Here is a 16,288-nt window from a genome sequence, read left to right as displayed (position 1 = left end):
TGAGCCTTGCATACCACAGCCTTGAGGCTTGCCGCAGTCTATCTAGTAATTTTTTCAAAAGACAGACATGATTGGGTGAAGGTGATGTTGTCCCTGCTGGAAATTTCATAAACACTTCTTCCTGCAAATCCCCATGCAGGAAGGCATTATTCACATCTAGTTGTGACACCTTCCATCCCCTTTTCACTGCAATAACAAGTAAGCACCTAATTGTTGTCATTTTTACAACTGGGGAAAATGTCTCAGTAAATTCTATCCCTTCTCTTTGAGTGTCTCCCCTAATAACCAAATGAGCTTTGAATCTTTCCAAATATCCATTAGACTTGTATTTCACTTTGTAGACCCATTTTCAAGGAAGATCTTTCTTTCCACTAGGTAAAGGCACAACCTCCCAGGTTTTGTTAAGTTATAAAGCTTCTAATTCTTTTTCCATTGCTTCCTGCCACCCTGGATGTAAAGCTGCCTGTGAGTAAGAAGTAGGTTCAACAAGGTAGGAAGTGAAATTAAGTATAGACTGATTGACAGGAGAAAGAGTTGTGAAGGGTAGAACCATGGGCTGGATTGGTGCAGTGAAGCAAGAGTTTGTGAGGTCTGTGAGAAAGACTGAGTTGCACACATATTCCTGGAGATATGAGGGTGGATTATGTGTTCTAGTGGATTTCCTGACTTCAGGAAGGGATATAGGTAAGGGTGAATGAGGAAATGATCTAGGTTGGGAAATAGAACTTATACCTGAGGTTGAAGGTAGGGTGCTAGAGTTGTTTGGGTTTGAAAAAGTAGGCAGTGAAGGTAAGGGTGAGCTAGGAATAGCGGGCTCATCCTTTATGTGTTTTGATGATGAGTCTACACTATGTTCTAGGGGTGATGTAATAAGAAAAAAGGAATATGTAGGTGTAGTAGTAGAGGCAAAAAGGTACTGATTTTCATAGAAGTATACATCTCTAGATACACTCACTCTTCTTGTATCCAACTCTAGAACTTTATAACCTTTCTGCCCCAAGGGATAACCTAAGAACACACAGGGCTTTGCCCTTGGGTCAAACTTACCTCTTCCGCTAGTCAAAGTAGATATAAAGCAAAGACAACCAAAATACTTCAATAGTCCATAAAAGGATTTTTGTTTGAATAGAACAAAATAAGGTGTTCTTCCTTTAAGCACTCTAGAAGGTAGCCTATTGATCAAATATGTTGCAGTTAATACACATTCTCCCAAATAAGGAAGAGGTAGCTTAGATTAAAACAACAAAGCCCTTGCAATTTCCATAAAATGTCTGTTCTTCCTCTCAACCACTCCATTCTATTGAGGGGTTGCCACACATGATGTTTGATGTAGCACTCCTTGAGAGGCTAAAAATGTTGCCTGCTGAGAACCTTTCCCAAGTTCAAAAGCATTATTTGTTCTTATCTTTTGTACCTTTACACCAAACTGTCTTTCCACCATTGTGAGGAAATTTTTAAGGAGTCCAAAAACATTGCTTTTGGTGCTCATAAAGAAAGTCCAAACTACCCTACTATAATCATCTACAACTGTCAAGAAATACTTAAAACCATTGTAAGTTGACTCCTTGTAAGGCCCCCAGACATCTACATGGATTAACTCAAATGCCCTTTGTTGATTTAATTTGACTTAAAGGAAAAAGGAATTCTGGTTTGCCTAGCTTTAGGACAAATTTGACAGAAACAATCAGAGTTAGAAGGTAAAGAAATAAAACTGAGATGTTTCATCGATGAAAATGGCAAATGCCCTAACCTAATGTGCCAAAGGCTTACATGTGAAACTGAGCTTGCAGAAAAAGGAAATGAGACTGGCAATTGACTAAAGATATTTTGATTTAAAAATGAAAGTGGTACCACACTTGTTCTATTTCTAACTCCACTTGGTTCCAAAAGGTAGAGCCCATCCCTTGCCTTACCAAAAACTTGTGCCCTCTTCACTAAATGCCACTGCAACATACAATTACTAGTGGTAAAAAAGAGAATAGAATGAAATTGTAAACAAAACATGTTAACAGATAATAGATTGTATCTGAAACTAGGTACATGCAATATATTTTCTAAAATGAAATCAGGAAGAATAGATATTCTTCCTATGTGAGTGACAGTGACTTTGAAAGAATTAGGCAGATTTATGTTTAATGGAACTGGGAGAGGTGTCAAGGAAATAAAGGCATTTGAGTCAAAACACATGTGTTCAGATGCTCCAGAATCAATAATCTATGAACTAGAATTAAAAACTAAAAGACAAGTTCCAGAATATCTAGCAATAGTACCAGCCACAACATTTGCATTGATATATGTTCCAGAATTTCCTGAATCTGCACCTTTAACCTGCTTGATTAGTTGTACCAGCTGTGAAAATTGATCATGTGAGAGGTGTTGATTGAGTACTTCATTTTGATTGCTGATTTTCTGATCTGATTCCTCAATTTGAAATGCTCCATTGCTTCTGGTGTGAACTTAATTTACCTTTGTGAATTCAAAGTCTTCTGGGAAACCTATAATTCTGTAGCAATCACTGACAGTGTGACCTACTTTCTTGCAATGACTGCATGTTATATTAGGGTTAAACTTAGTTTTCTTTCCCTTGAAAGTTGTGTTTCTTTGAGTAGAGTGAGTCACTTTTTGGATGTTGTTCCCAAACTTTTGATGTTGCATTGGGTTCCTTTGCATCTGCCTTGCACTCCTTTGTGCAAAGTTGTTTTGATTCGTTGCCATGAAAGATGAAGAATCTGGAGAAATGAGTGGGTTAGAAAAAACTTCTTTCTGGCTTTCATCTTGCAATACTAGGGAATATGCATGGTTTATGCTTGGTAGGGGGTTCATCATTAGGATGGTTCCCCTTGCTTGGCCATAACTATCATTTAAACCCATAAGAAACTGAATAAGTCTTTCATCATCTAATGCCTTTTCCAATTTTTGCTTCCCTTCACAGACACACAAGCAACTGCACTTCATATCACAATTAAGTGAATCCAATTCATCCCATAAACGTTTGAGTTTTGTAAAGTAGCTTGCTATGTCACTAGTTCCTTGTACTAACCTTGATAATTCCTTCCTCAGGTGATAGAGCTTAGCTTTATTTGACTGACCAAACCTATGTTCAAGGCTGGTCCAGAGATCTTTAGCAGATTTAGACTAAATGACACTGTCTCCTATGTCTTTGGACAATGAGTTGAGCAACCAGGATGTTACCGTGTCATTACACCTGCTCCAAGGCTGATAGTCTCTGGAGGTGAGAGCTGGAGCAAGGCAAGCACCATTGATGAATCTTATTTTGTTTTTAGCAGATAGTGTTATAAGCACAGACCTTCTCCATCCTTGGAATCCTTTTCCATCAAAAGCTGCTTTGTATCAAAAGGAGATAAAGAGCTTCAGTCAATATGACCAAGCTTTACTTCGTGCAGACCAAAGCTCCAATTTCTCTTTCCTTGTCTCTTCTTCTTCATCTCCAACTTTCTCGGTCATGGTGTCCTGTATCAAACAACTAACTCCAACAAATACTACTTAGAAAAACGAGTTTGGATTTCCTCCGACTCAATTAGATCTGCTGAATCTACTAACAATTTTATTGTTAACCCCTGTGTACAAAGATATCCTGCATTTTGATTCCAATAGTATGGTCTTAGTTGGTATTCCCCAGTAGTTTACAGGCAGTCCCAGATATTGAAATGGCTAAAAGTTGAAATAAGTCGATATCCAAGTTGAGTATCATCTCAGCTTCTAAATATCAGAAACATAATCAAGCAATGCCACTGAAAATCAAAATATAACAACATTCTAATTCTCATTCTCATATTTACAGGAGACGAATTCAAGATCTTTGAGAGCCAAAAATCCCAAAAATTTGTACTTATTTTACAACATCAGAACATAATTGCCTCAAGATCCCAGTATTTCAAGGCAATTCAGCTGCAGAGAAAACACAAATGGAGTTTTACAAAGCTTCTGATTAGTCAAAATGATATACAACAGTCTCTTCACAATTTGAATTAGATCTTTCATGCTTTACATGATACAAAGTTGTAGTATGTATATGTGAAGGATGGTTCTTGACATAGTCCAAGTCACAAGAAACCAGTCCTTTAGCTTTAAAGCTCTTCAAATTAGCCTTAGCGCCTTGAGAAACTAAATACATAGCCACATCCTTTTGTCCAGCCTCAGTAGCAAGATGAAGCGGCGTGTATCCAAAATCATCTACAACATCAAGCTTAGCTCCATGCTTTACCAATACCTTTACCCCTTCAATTCTACCCTTAAAAGCTGCTCTGTGTAAAGGCGTCCAACCATTCTGATCTTTTTCATTCACATTCGCCCCTTCAGCGATACATCTCTTGATATTAACAACATCCCCTTTTCTTGCTGCCTTTTGCAAAGTGTCCCCCAATTGTAACATATCATACAATTCAGAGTGCCCATTATCAGTAGCAAGCTCATAGGCAGTCTTCCCTTGTTTTGTCACAGCATATTTTGCAAAACTGGAATGATTTACTAAAAAGTCAACTGCTTCAACATGGCCGTAATGAGCAGCAAAATGCAAAGGAGTCCAACCTTGAGAGTCTAACATATCTGGATCACTCCCAACTGAAACAAGAAACTGAAGCACTTCAACATGCCCATAAATTGCTGCTATGTGAAGGGCAGTTCTACCTTGAGAATCAACAGAGTTCAAATCTATATCAGCATGACCTAAACAAAGAATCTCCATCAAGTCCACGCGGTCCGTGGCTGCTGCATCATGCAGAAATCTATCAACAGAGCTGTCAATAGTATAACCAGACTCGATCAAAACCTGAACAGAATCAAGATTTCCAGATTTCACAGCCAGTGACATGACAGAGTTCCCATCCGAGTCCCTTCTATTTACATCAGCTCCAGCCTCAATTAGAGCTGAAATACAGTGGGAATTTCCATTCTTGGCAGCAGATTTAAGCAATGAATCAATCTGAGAGCCACCACACAAGGACAGGGCTTTTGGGAGAAGTAAACTAACATCCAATAAAGTCTTGGATGAAATTGAAGAATTAGGTGAAAAAAGAAACTCCACAACTTGTGGACCAACAAGGGAAATGAGAATCTTGGCATCTTTGAATATATGTCGTCCAGTTCTTGAAAACAAACGGCGAAGATCATCTTGACTGGCTTTACCAGTAGGAAGCATAGACGACTTAACCATAACGGTGTCCAAAGGCGTAGAAAGAGGAGGCTGATCACAAGAATTAGTCAAGAAAAGAGTGAAGGAAGCAGTGGAGAGGGGAGGAATAATAGAAAAAGGATGTGAGAAGGAGAAAGCAGAAGGTTTTGTGGTAGAGAGACAAATGGCAACAGACATGGTGTGCATGAGATTGGTTAACTTAAAAGTTCCAGAAGACTTTTGCCCTCTGATAAAGCAGAGTTGGAGTTCCTCCATATCAGGCTTGACAAGTCTGTCCATTTTTACTTTATTTTGGGATGAAATAATTTTGTCAAACAGAGAAGAGTGGTGTATACTGGTTTGAAAGCTCTAATAGAGTGACATAAATGGTGAATGATTAGGGAAATATGAATTGCCAAAATGGCTGATGGCAATGTAATGTTATTTTTTGGTATTTGAGTATTTTATATATGTTACATTGTTTGCATCTGAATGATACAAATACATTTTTAAACAAGTAGGAGTAGTAAAATACTATAGTGTGGTATAATCTACAGCTAGATTCGAATATTTAGTTTGTTTTAGGTGATTATGGTGGAGGGGAGGAAGGTGTCACTGTCACTTTGTAAATAGAGACATAGGAAGAATGAGCATATCTCAATATTTAGGTTTAAAATATTGACAATTTTTTGGCCCGGCGTCATCTGCAGATGGATTATCTGCAATATTTCCAAACTTTTTGATTGTTGTAACAACTCCATTAATTTGATGGTTCCTTGACCAAAGACCACCCTTTGAACTTTCTTTTTCTCTAGGTGTGGCGTCGAAGAATACACGTACAAGCAATTGTTAATGTGGGGATTTAGAGTGGAAGTACTATGCATTTTCCAGCAAGAAAAGGTGAAATTTTGAATTGAATGGGTCGTTAAACTTCAAATGTTGTTTCAACACTAAACCACTCGATTCACATTCATAGTCAAAGACAAGACAATATAGTCAATTTTGGATTCGATGGCTTTCAAAATGAAAAAGGTTTGTATTTGTTTCAACGATGAGTTTTAGTTATCGTTTGGACATAAATTTAGTTGAAATTTGAAAAAATAAATTTGTGAAGCTGAGATGAAAAATAGATTTTTAAAAATTAAGACTTGTGTTTGGATATGCGTTTTACTTGAAAAGGAAGTTTTGTGAGTGAAAAACTTCAAAAAATGCTCTAGAGCTTGGATTTGAAGATTTTGTTTTTAAAATTTCTCGGTTAAAATCTATAAACAAATAAATATTTGAAAACAAACTTTGAAAAAATGCTCCCAAATTTTATGGCCAAAGGGAAGCTTAAAAATTTAGAGTAAAGTTCTCTTGGTTTGGTGCAACCCATTTTCATTCCTTTCTCGGTATTTTGGCCAAGATAAGCAAAAGTTGTATTCACAATTATTTGACGAATTCCACAGCATTGTTTGATGCTTTGATTCAGTCACGCTCTCCATTTTCCTTTTTCCGCGTAATTCAATTTTAATACACTTCATTTGAATGAAGTCTATCCTAAAAAAAAATTCACGACAAAAGGCACACACACATTTACATTTCCACCTAGTCTTCTAGTCTCAACTCCACACTCGTGAATCGTGATCAAGTTACTAAAAACTACACATGAGAAATTAAACCTACTAACAATTAAGGCTAAACCAAAAGCCATCGACTTAGAAGATATTTTTTGTTTGTCGTCCGGTGTCCGATATCGGTATTGAGATCCTGACTAATTCAGATTCGCACCGTATAAGATCCGTTAAAAAAGGAAGAGCTCTCTACCAGGATTTTTTCAATACTCATAGTTCAAACCCAATACCTTTAATTAAGAGTAGATGGATCATGACTCATATTTATTCCACCACAATTTTTAATGATACTTACAAGATCTATCGGTAATAAACTGTTGGGTTTTTAAGCTTAAATGTAGTTTAAAAGAGGGTGAATGAGACATGGAGGGAAATCGAAAATATTTGAGTTTTCCTCCTTGACAAAGGGACATTGTCCCATATTGAATGAGAAAAAAGTTTTGATAGGTATATATACAATTGCACTTCTTCTAGCTCTTAAAGAGTTAAGAAGAAGGCAAGCCTTGCGCCGTCATCGCCGCTCGCTCGGCTACGACTACGGCTACGGCATTTGCACCTTTCAGATTTGAAGAAACAGTTTGCAAGAAGAGTGATATCATTCTGTAGTTACTTTTTCCTAAACCACCTTTTTTCAGATCTCATATTCACGAAGGACAGTCCTCCATACTCTTAAGTCCAGATCATTAATATTAATTTCATTAAGGAAAAATGGTTATCTGAGAATTTGCACACGTTATTTTTTGTCACAAGGGTGATTTGCGATGGTTTTTATATTCTTGCTGTCTGTTTTAGTAATTAATTTCTACAAATTGTTAAATAATAACTTAATGATTCTTTAATTTCTTTGTTAAGTTATTGAAATGTCACGGTGTTTGCTAAGGAAGTTTGTCTTACACTGTTGACGTAGCATAATTACCGCCCTTAGCTGATACTTCAACATCTCCTTCGAAACTTACAACCCATTATTAATGCTCACAAGACTTAAATTATATATTTGTATAGTGTTAATGGGTCAGCCTTTCCCTTTTGCAATGACAGAGAAATTTCAAGTCCTTTTTGCAATGGGAAAGAAAAGTACAAAAAAAAAAAAAAATTCTAACTCGTGAAAATAGGTCAGCCTTTAATTTTTTACCCTTTTTTTATTTCTTAATTACTGAAGTTATATAAAGAACGAGCTAATAAAGCATATGCACTCCAGGGAATAAAATATGAAGTGCAGAATATAAAATTGATCGGTCGGTCAAAAATAATTGCATTTGCTAACCAAAAAATATATTAAAAAAAATATATTAATATACATATATACAAAAATATATATTTTGTCGATTATCTTTTTTTGGAGCAGCTAAAAATTAGTACATTTTTCAAACATTAAAAAATAATAAAACATAAGAAAGAGTATACTTTACAGGGAGATAATAATACTTTACACCAATTCTTTCAAAACTAATTCCCAAACCAAATTCACAAGGGTTGATTCTTTAATTAGGGGTTGCTTGGTATTTAGAATAACGGATAATAATAATGGGATTAGATGCATGATTATTTTATCCCGCATTTGATTGAATTTTTAAATCCGGCATTAGCAATTCCAGGATTAACTAATCTCATAATTGGGTATTATTCTATCCCACATTGAAAGTGAGATAATAATTTCGAATTAATTAATAGCTGAATAAATATTAAAATAACAAAGATGTCCTTCTCCAAGGTTCTTCCCCAAAATCTTTTAAACAATGTAAGGATAAAATTAAAAATAAAAATTTATCCCAACTAATTTAATATAAACCAATCACATGTTTATATTATACTCCCTATATCTTATTTTTAATCCAATAAACTAAATATCTTCCAATAAAAATATATTTACTAAATAATATCGTCATTATTTAATCTTCATATTATAATCTCATCATTATAATTTCAGAATTACTTGTTGCCCTACCAAATGACCCCTTAAGGTTATAAACACCAGCTCAAGTTATGAAATTGATTATCAATTGAAGCTCATTGTCCAAAAAATTATATTGGGTGGACCTTTTTAGGACCAACGTTTAAATTTTGACCGAAAAGAAAAGAATAGCTACCGGTCATAATTTTGGGAAGCGCTTCTGGCGATCGCTAAAAATTCTGACGATAATCATGTTTTATAACAAATTCTGGTGATTATCTTATAAAACATTCTAGTGATTGTCATATTCTGTGATCACCATAGAAAAATGTCATGACCTGGAATCCCCACCTTTGGGACTGTGATAACGCCTAACATTTTACTTGCTAGGTAAGGCAACGTTAGCTATATCTATTAACCATTTTTAGAAATTTTCAAATTAAATGACATTAATAAAACCGAATAGTCCGAAATACGGTAAATAACTGATAAGTGACGAAATCAAAACACAAATCCTGGAACTGGTGTCACGAATACATGAGCGTTTAGACTACTACAAATAATTGTCTGAAATAAGCATAACTGTCTGAATAAAAATAAACAGCTAAAACGAAGTAGAAGGGGACCTCAGGGCTACAGAAGCCGTGCAACTATATCTCAAGTCTCCACCAATAGCTAGATCCGAGCAAGTCTACTGAACGTCGTTGGGACTAACTCCAAAATTTGTATAAGAAGTGCAAAGTGTAGTATGAGTACAACGGACCCCATGTACTCTGTAAGTGTCAAGCCTAACCTCAACGAAATAGTGACGAGGCTAATGCGGTCCACTTACAATAACTTGTACGCGGTATAATAATAATAACAAGAAAGAAAAATAGAAAATGAATATAAGACAATTAATTTAAGAAAAATAAAACTCAATCCTTGCAATAAGAGAACCCAGAATAACCGATCTCACAATTTCATGTAACAATACTGGAAACCAACATAATAACAATAACGAATACAACTATCACGACCCAAAATTCACTATAGGTCATGATTGCGCCTAACGCCACTGTCAGGCAAACCAACAGTGATTGACCAATTTAATTACTGATTTTATTACTTTTGAAATCACAATTTTCCTTAATTAAATCGTAGGAAATAGAATTTACACCACTACAATAACGAACAACCGTAGGAACCCCCAAAATCAGGTGTCACAAGTGCATGAGCAATTTCTATGGAGTACAATAACAATACAGCATCTGTCTTGAATGTAATAAGATAGAATAAAATAAATAGTACAATGGAGACTCGGTGGACTGCGATACGTAGCCTGGAATGCATCTCACATAAAGTTTCCTCAACATGCGTGCCTACATGCCAAGGTGATTATCAAATGAACCTGTCAAATCCTGCACATTTAGTGCAGAAGTGTAGAGTACGTAAATCAACGCGCACCCTGTAAGTATCTAGCCTAACCACGAAGAAGTAGTGACGAGGGGTTGACATCGACACTTACTAAGTGTCCAATAAAGCAATATAATGAAACCTAAGCAGATATGAAGCATACGGCGATGACGGGGTAAATCTGTAAGTTACATAATCTTCTAATTTCTTCTTTTAAAGCAAAAATTTCTAAATCTTGTATTCTACCTCAACAACTCAGAAAATGTCAAATGTCATTATCAAATAAATAAGGAATACCAAGTAAATACCGGCATCAGTGGAGAGATTAGCTCGTGAATATTCGGACTACTAGCGATATAACGCATGATTCTGCCGAGGGATCCAGAATAATGTGTACACTGCCGAGGGTCAAGCGACACAAACCATAGATACATCTATATACTGCTTAGGCATTCGGCCCACTCCGCAAGAAAAGGAAGGAAGGAAGTTACCGAATTACGAGACACGTGTTTACAATACAGCACATGAGCTTAATATGCATATAATCTCTACCATTCCTCGAATAACTCGCCCAAAACTCAAGTGTTAAGGCTTGGCCTAGTGTACATATATTTATTTCTAAATCAATTTCAATTATAACTTCAATTAATTAAGCCAGCAAAATGAATTCAAATAATTCAAATATTACATGACAAGATCCTAAGTCTACACGGACATAAACATGTTTTAGCTACGTACAGACTCTCGTCACCTTGTGCGTACGTAGCACCCACAACTAGTTGCATATAACAATAAATATCACCTAGGGGTAGTTTCCCCCTCACAAGGTTAGACAGGAAACTTACCTTGCTTCGAAGTACCAAAACCGGCTCCACCGCCTCTCCAACTATTCAATCCAAGCCAAACGATCCGAGACTAGTTAAACAATGTGCAAAGAATCAAAATACACTCTAATACCCATAATTAATAGATTTAAACAAATTTCCAACTCCGCTCGAAAAGTCGATAAAATCAACTCCTAGGCCCACGTGCCCGGATTCTGAAATTTTTCGAAGATAAATATTACTCATAGAACCGCGAACTCAAATATATAATTTATTCCCAGTTCCATGTCCAAATTTCGTGGTCAAAATCCAAAAAATATCAATTTCTAGGCTTTTCTTCAAAATTCCTAATTTCTACTAATTTCCATGTTTAAATCTATACATAACCATGTATTTAACTCACAACGTGAAAGAATCACTTACCTAGTGATGGGTGACGAAGAATCTCCTCCAAAATCGCCCGAAGCTCGGCTCTCGTGCAAGATTTGAGATAAAATGAGCCAAAACCCATTTTTTCCAACTTATACACTGCCCAGGCGACTTTCTTCGCTAACGCGACAAGTCCCTCGCGTTCGCAAAGCAATACCAATTCCAGCTCAAAAACTGCCTTTTGCGAACGTGAGTCACAGCTCGCGAACACGGTGCTTACCAGGCGAACCTTCGCGAATGCAGTTCACCCTTCGCGAACGCGAAGACTAAAATTCTCATCAGCCCAGTTTCCCTTTAGCGAATGCAATGCCCCAATCGCGAACACGTAGCTTCACCTTATTACCTTACGCGAACGCGAGGCCCCAGTTGCGAACCTGTAGCACAAAATTCAGCAACCAATAGATCCTTCTTCGCGAACGCGTGAACACCTTCGCGTTCGCGAAGAACAAAACCAAACACCAGACATCAGCAGTAGCAACTCAGCCAAACATGGTCCGAAGCTACCTTGAAACACACCCGTGGCCTCCGTCCAATCATACTAACCAGTCCCAATAGATGACATGAACCTGCTCGAGGACTCAAATCATATCAAACAACATAAAAACTACGAATCGCACCCCAATTCAAGCTTAGTGAACTTTAGAACTTCAAACTTCTACATTCGACATCAAAATCTTTCAGTTCAAGTCCGATTGACCTCAAATTTTGCACACAAGTCATAATTGACATTATGGACCTACTCCCACTTCCGAAATCGAAATCCGACCCCGACATCAAAAAAGTCTACTCCTGCTCAAACTTCCCCAAAATCATCCAATTACCAACTTTCGCCAAGTGACGCCGAAATGACCTACGGACTTCCAAATCAACGTCCGAACACGTTCCTAAGACCAAAAGCACCATACGGAATTATTCCCAGGCTCGGAATCCCAAACGGATATAGATAACATCAAAATCCACTTCAACCCAAACATAGGGAATTCTTAAACCTTTAAAATGCCAACCTTCCGTAATAAGCGCTGAAATACTCCCGGGCCACCTGATACTCGACCCGAACATACGCCCAAGTCCTAAATCATCATACAAACCCACTAGAATCTTCAAATCTGGATTTCGAGGTCGTTTACTCAAAAGTCAACCCTTGGTCAACTTTTCCAACTTAAAGCTTCCGAATTTAGAATTTTCTTTCCAAATGAACTCCGAACTTCCCGAAATTAAATTCTGACCACACGTACAAGTCATATTATTTGAAGTGAGTCTACTCAAGACCTCAAACCGCTGGACGACGCACTAGAGCTCAAAATGACCGGTCGGGTTGTTACATTCTCCCCCACTTAAGCATACGTTCGTCCTCGAACGTGCTAAGGACTACTCCGGAGTTGTCCAAAATCACTGTTTAACACCTCGTGCACCTATCCGCGCAACCACGATCCAGTTGAATACATTAGCTCGAGTCATACTGAAGATCCTCCCTTTTATTTAGTCAATAAGACTTAGAACCCAATTCCAACCTTTGAATTTCTCTACGAGACTGATTCTAACATACAAACACCGTACCAATTACCACACACAGTATCAGAACATTATCATGCACCTATGTCAAAATCACACCGTGCACCGCATGAGTCGATTGCCCATAATAACATCATCCGACCACAATAGCTGTAATTTCATGAATCTGATGCCCGCAATACATCTCATGACACATATAAATCATGTTCCAACTCTCGCAATACTGCCACAATGAAAGAGACATTTAGAAACTCATAACCACTTGCCGAGTCAATAATTCATGGAGTCTCACCTCCTAACAAGAACCATTACCACATTTTGAACTGAATAACAATATTTTTCTCTTTAATGTACCTTATATAAATCTGATTGCACAAATTTCAAGTCCAATAATTTTGTCTCACCCAGTACAAGCTGCTCAGACAATAAGCCATCTCAGACACTTCCAAAAATCTTATATGACGCCCCAACGCGCCAACAAGCTACAACTCGAATGTGATACATGAGGAAGAATGAACTCTGGAGAAGGACTACCTCAGGGATGAAAACAAGACACACAAAATAAGTGTAAGGAGACATGCTTAACATCTAGTTGTTGCAGCGTGCAACCCGATCCAACATGACACTGTTGCGACGTGCAAACCCGATCCAAACATAACAATGTTGCTGCGTGCAACCCGATCAAAATAATATACCCGTGGTGGCGTGCCACCCGATCCACCCATAACAATTAAGAAGAAAACACACACATCAAGCCGTAATACTTATATTTATGAAATGCCCAAATATCGACCACAAGCACGCCAAGTGCATAATACAAATCCCGGGGAGAAGGATATCGCCATATGTTACGAAACCCAAGCAGAACTAAGGTGCAATGATGACCTGCATCTCGAGAGCCATCTGCTCTCATAACACCACACGATATACGGGACCTCAACACGTGTGTGAACGATCACATGGCACGATAGAGATCTACATGGAATAGTTGACGATGGGAATAACATCCAATGCCCGACGACTCCTCCGTAAGCAATGTTATGACGAACGAACACATCCGACCTGACGTAGAGCGCACACTCACACTAGACCCACCAACGGGCCTCACACCGATTCTGATCATACCATACTGAGCCAATAACCTTCCAAAGACCCATAATAGACCTATTCATGACACATTAGAACAACCATCAAATCCGAAATAAACTCACACGGTCTGCAACCCAAGGAATAGAATGTCCCTCAGGCATAAACTCTCGCATTTGTGATTTTTACCCAAATCTCTATACTTGGTTTTAAATCTTTCACAACCGAATGACTAACATTCCACACTTATAAAAATTTCCTTGTGGAGAACAATCTCACAACCTTCCGGTCAGGTAGCAAAGTCCGCACATCGATACCACCAACCGTTCAAATTCCGTAAAGCAAATCAAGAATCCGCAAATCAATACACAAAGCCTCTTACACAGAATGCCGTTCTCAGGTGACACTAAAGAAAATGCCAGCTTACTCTCAACATCTGAATTTTCCCCTGCTCATCTAAGCCCGTGACATTCTTGTCAACACTGAACCGCAACCTTGATTTCTCAACTTTTAAATTCCCATGTCGCTCACCGCACCTATCATATCACTACGCGAGAATACCAGAATTCATCATAATCCCTGAATTACTAGTAGAATAAACACTTCATTGGTTAGATTCCTTTCACTTAAATTTATTCAGAAGAACCATTGCAATACGTAACCAAAATCCCATAACCACAGAAAATACAAACCTCAAGTTGGGTCTAAACCGCCATAATCCTTCCAAAATCCATTTACACAACAAGGCCATTTGAGCCAAATACCTCCTAAATCAATCAAGTTATGGTGGTTGTCAAGCCCACACGTACAACTACAAACAACATGTATAACTCCACACGCTGAAGGAACTGATCATTGCCATAATCATGCTGATTCAGCCATCACTAACCGACCCACCTCCTTCCAGTTTACTCTTAACTTGCCTTAGAAATAATAATATCCCTATTCAAAATATAACAAACTAAATCTGCACTCACCCCGAGTGACCCGCTCCGACTTGGTCCCGAATATAAGACGAACTCTAGTGCGTTGTTAGCACATGAACACTCCCAAAGAAGCAACCGGATGAATAATTTTTCCTTGTACCCCACATCTACCAAAAGCATCAACTCTGAGTCTTCCCACAAACTTGAACATGAATCGATAAGGCCAAAAATAGCACACATTCATCAAACCCTTTGCTTGAATTACCCCTGGTGTTTTCTTTCCTTAGTCATAAATAATCCACCAATGCACTGATAATCAGAAGCTGCACAAGCAGACAACTATGTGATACGATCGTAGACGGTGGGGCTTGCCCACTTAGCCTTAAGCTACAATCACATAAATCTAGAACCCACAAAAATTCCTCCTTCTCAATCACCATGATCTTGCACCATTAACCTGCCAAATTCTCGAAACCTCATGTAAAGATTTTCATAAACACATCCCGGATTATCAACCACAATTGCCTATTTGACCTTCCGCTGGATAGTAAGCAGAACTCTTCATAGAAACTTCATCAAAATCATACAACTGCAGACATGTCCACAGGAGATAGCCCACATGTGGAATTCCATATCGACATCTCCCAAATGACACTGCACTGGGTACAACTACCATGAAATCAGTAAAACCCTCCTAGGCCCATGCTCGTCCGCCAGTTGTACAAGTCTGTTCCTTTCCCATTGACATCAACTGAAAGTCCGACAGTATATTCATAACTCGAAGTTACATTGCATCCAAAGAAATAATCAATTCTTCACACCCTCTTCACTTCAAGCAAACTCCTTCCTGGTATATTCAATGTTCCTCAGTACCATGGCCACCACCGCAAATACAATCCGTAGACCTAGTCACCTTTCTACCATGATTTCCCAAACTGCTCTAAATTTCCTCAAGGCACGCGACTATCCTTCCATGGAATTCATATGCTAATCGGTCACTCATACCTGACCTGCTAGTACTTACCACCGCGAGACACCTCCTGCCATGCCCTTGTCACGACACAAAATCCTAACATGTCATGATGGCGCCTAACGTGGTACAAGTCAAGCCGATTTCTCATAAATATTTCACACACTTTTAACAAGAATGAATTTAAAGCAGTTTTAGTAGTAAAGGTTCTCATAATTGGGATAGAAAACCCAAAACATAATGCGGAATTCCCAACTATGGGGGTGTCATAGAGTACATGAGTATTTATATATCATAAGTCTGGAAAATACGGTCTATAATAGTCTGAGACCAAATACAGTAATTAAGAAGATAAGGAAGGAGAGACAAGGTCTGCGAAACACCGACATGTACCTCGGAATCTCGGATAATTAACTGTGTGAAGAAAATCAACACCCACTGTGTTCGGGAACACCTGGATCTACACACGCAGTGCAGGGTGTAGTATGAGTACAACTGTCACGACCCGAAA

The 16,288-nt window shown here is 38.0% G+C and overlaps 2 protein-coding genes across 2 annotated transcripts; both read right to left on the bottom strand.

Annotated features, from left to right (window-relative positions):
• Positions 1 to 406: 406 nt before the first annotated feature.
• LOC142173512 (uncharacterized) lies at positions 407 to 3,465 on the bottom strand. The gene is made up of 8 exons (XM_075239117.1): positions 3,396 to 3,465; positions 3,206 to 3,341; positions 3,041 to 3,106; positions 2,467 to 2,944; positions 2,271 to 2,349; positions 1,914 to 1,944; positions 1,361 to 1,607; positions 407 to 463 (listed from the first exon to the last, which is right to left on the bottom strand). Exons 1-8 carry the CDS (start codon positions 3,463 to 3,465, stop codon positions 407 to 409), a joined length of 1,164 nt encoding a protein of 387 aa, XP_075095218.1.
• A 302-nt stretch (positions 3,466 to 3,767) lies between these two features.
• LOC142173230 (protein VAPYRIN-LIKE-like) lies at positions 3,768 to 5,862 on the bottom strand. The gene has a single exon (XM_075237806.1). The coding sequence runs from the start codon at positions 5,429 to 5,431 to the stop codon at positions 3,950 to 3,952; it is 1,482 nt and encodes a 493-aa protein (XP_075093907.1). The 5' UTR covers positions 5,432 to 5,862; the 3' UTR covers positions 3,768 to 3,949.
• Positions 5,863 to 16,288: the final 10,426 nt, after the last annotated feature.

The sequence above is a fragment of the Nicotiana tabacum genome, chromosome 19 (assembly GCF_000715075.1).
Source record: "Nicotiana tabacum cultivar K326 chromosome 19, ASM71507v2, whole genome shotgun sequence".
Classification (NCBI taxonomy): domain Eukaryota; kingdom Viridiplantae; phylum Streptophyta; class Magnoliopsida; order Solanales; family Solanaceae; genus Nicotiana; species Nicotiana tabacum.
The sequence above is the reverse complement of the archived record's forward strand: the minus strand, read 5'-3'. Positions and strand labels throughout refer to the sequence as shown.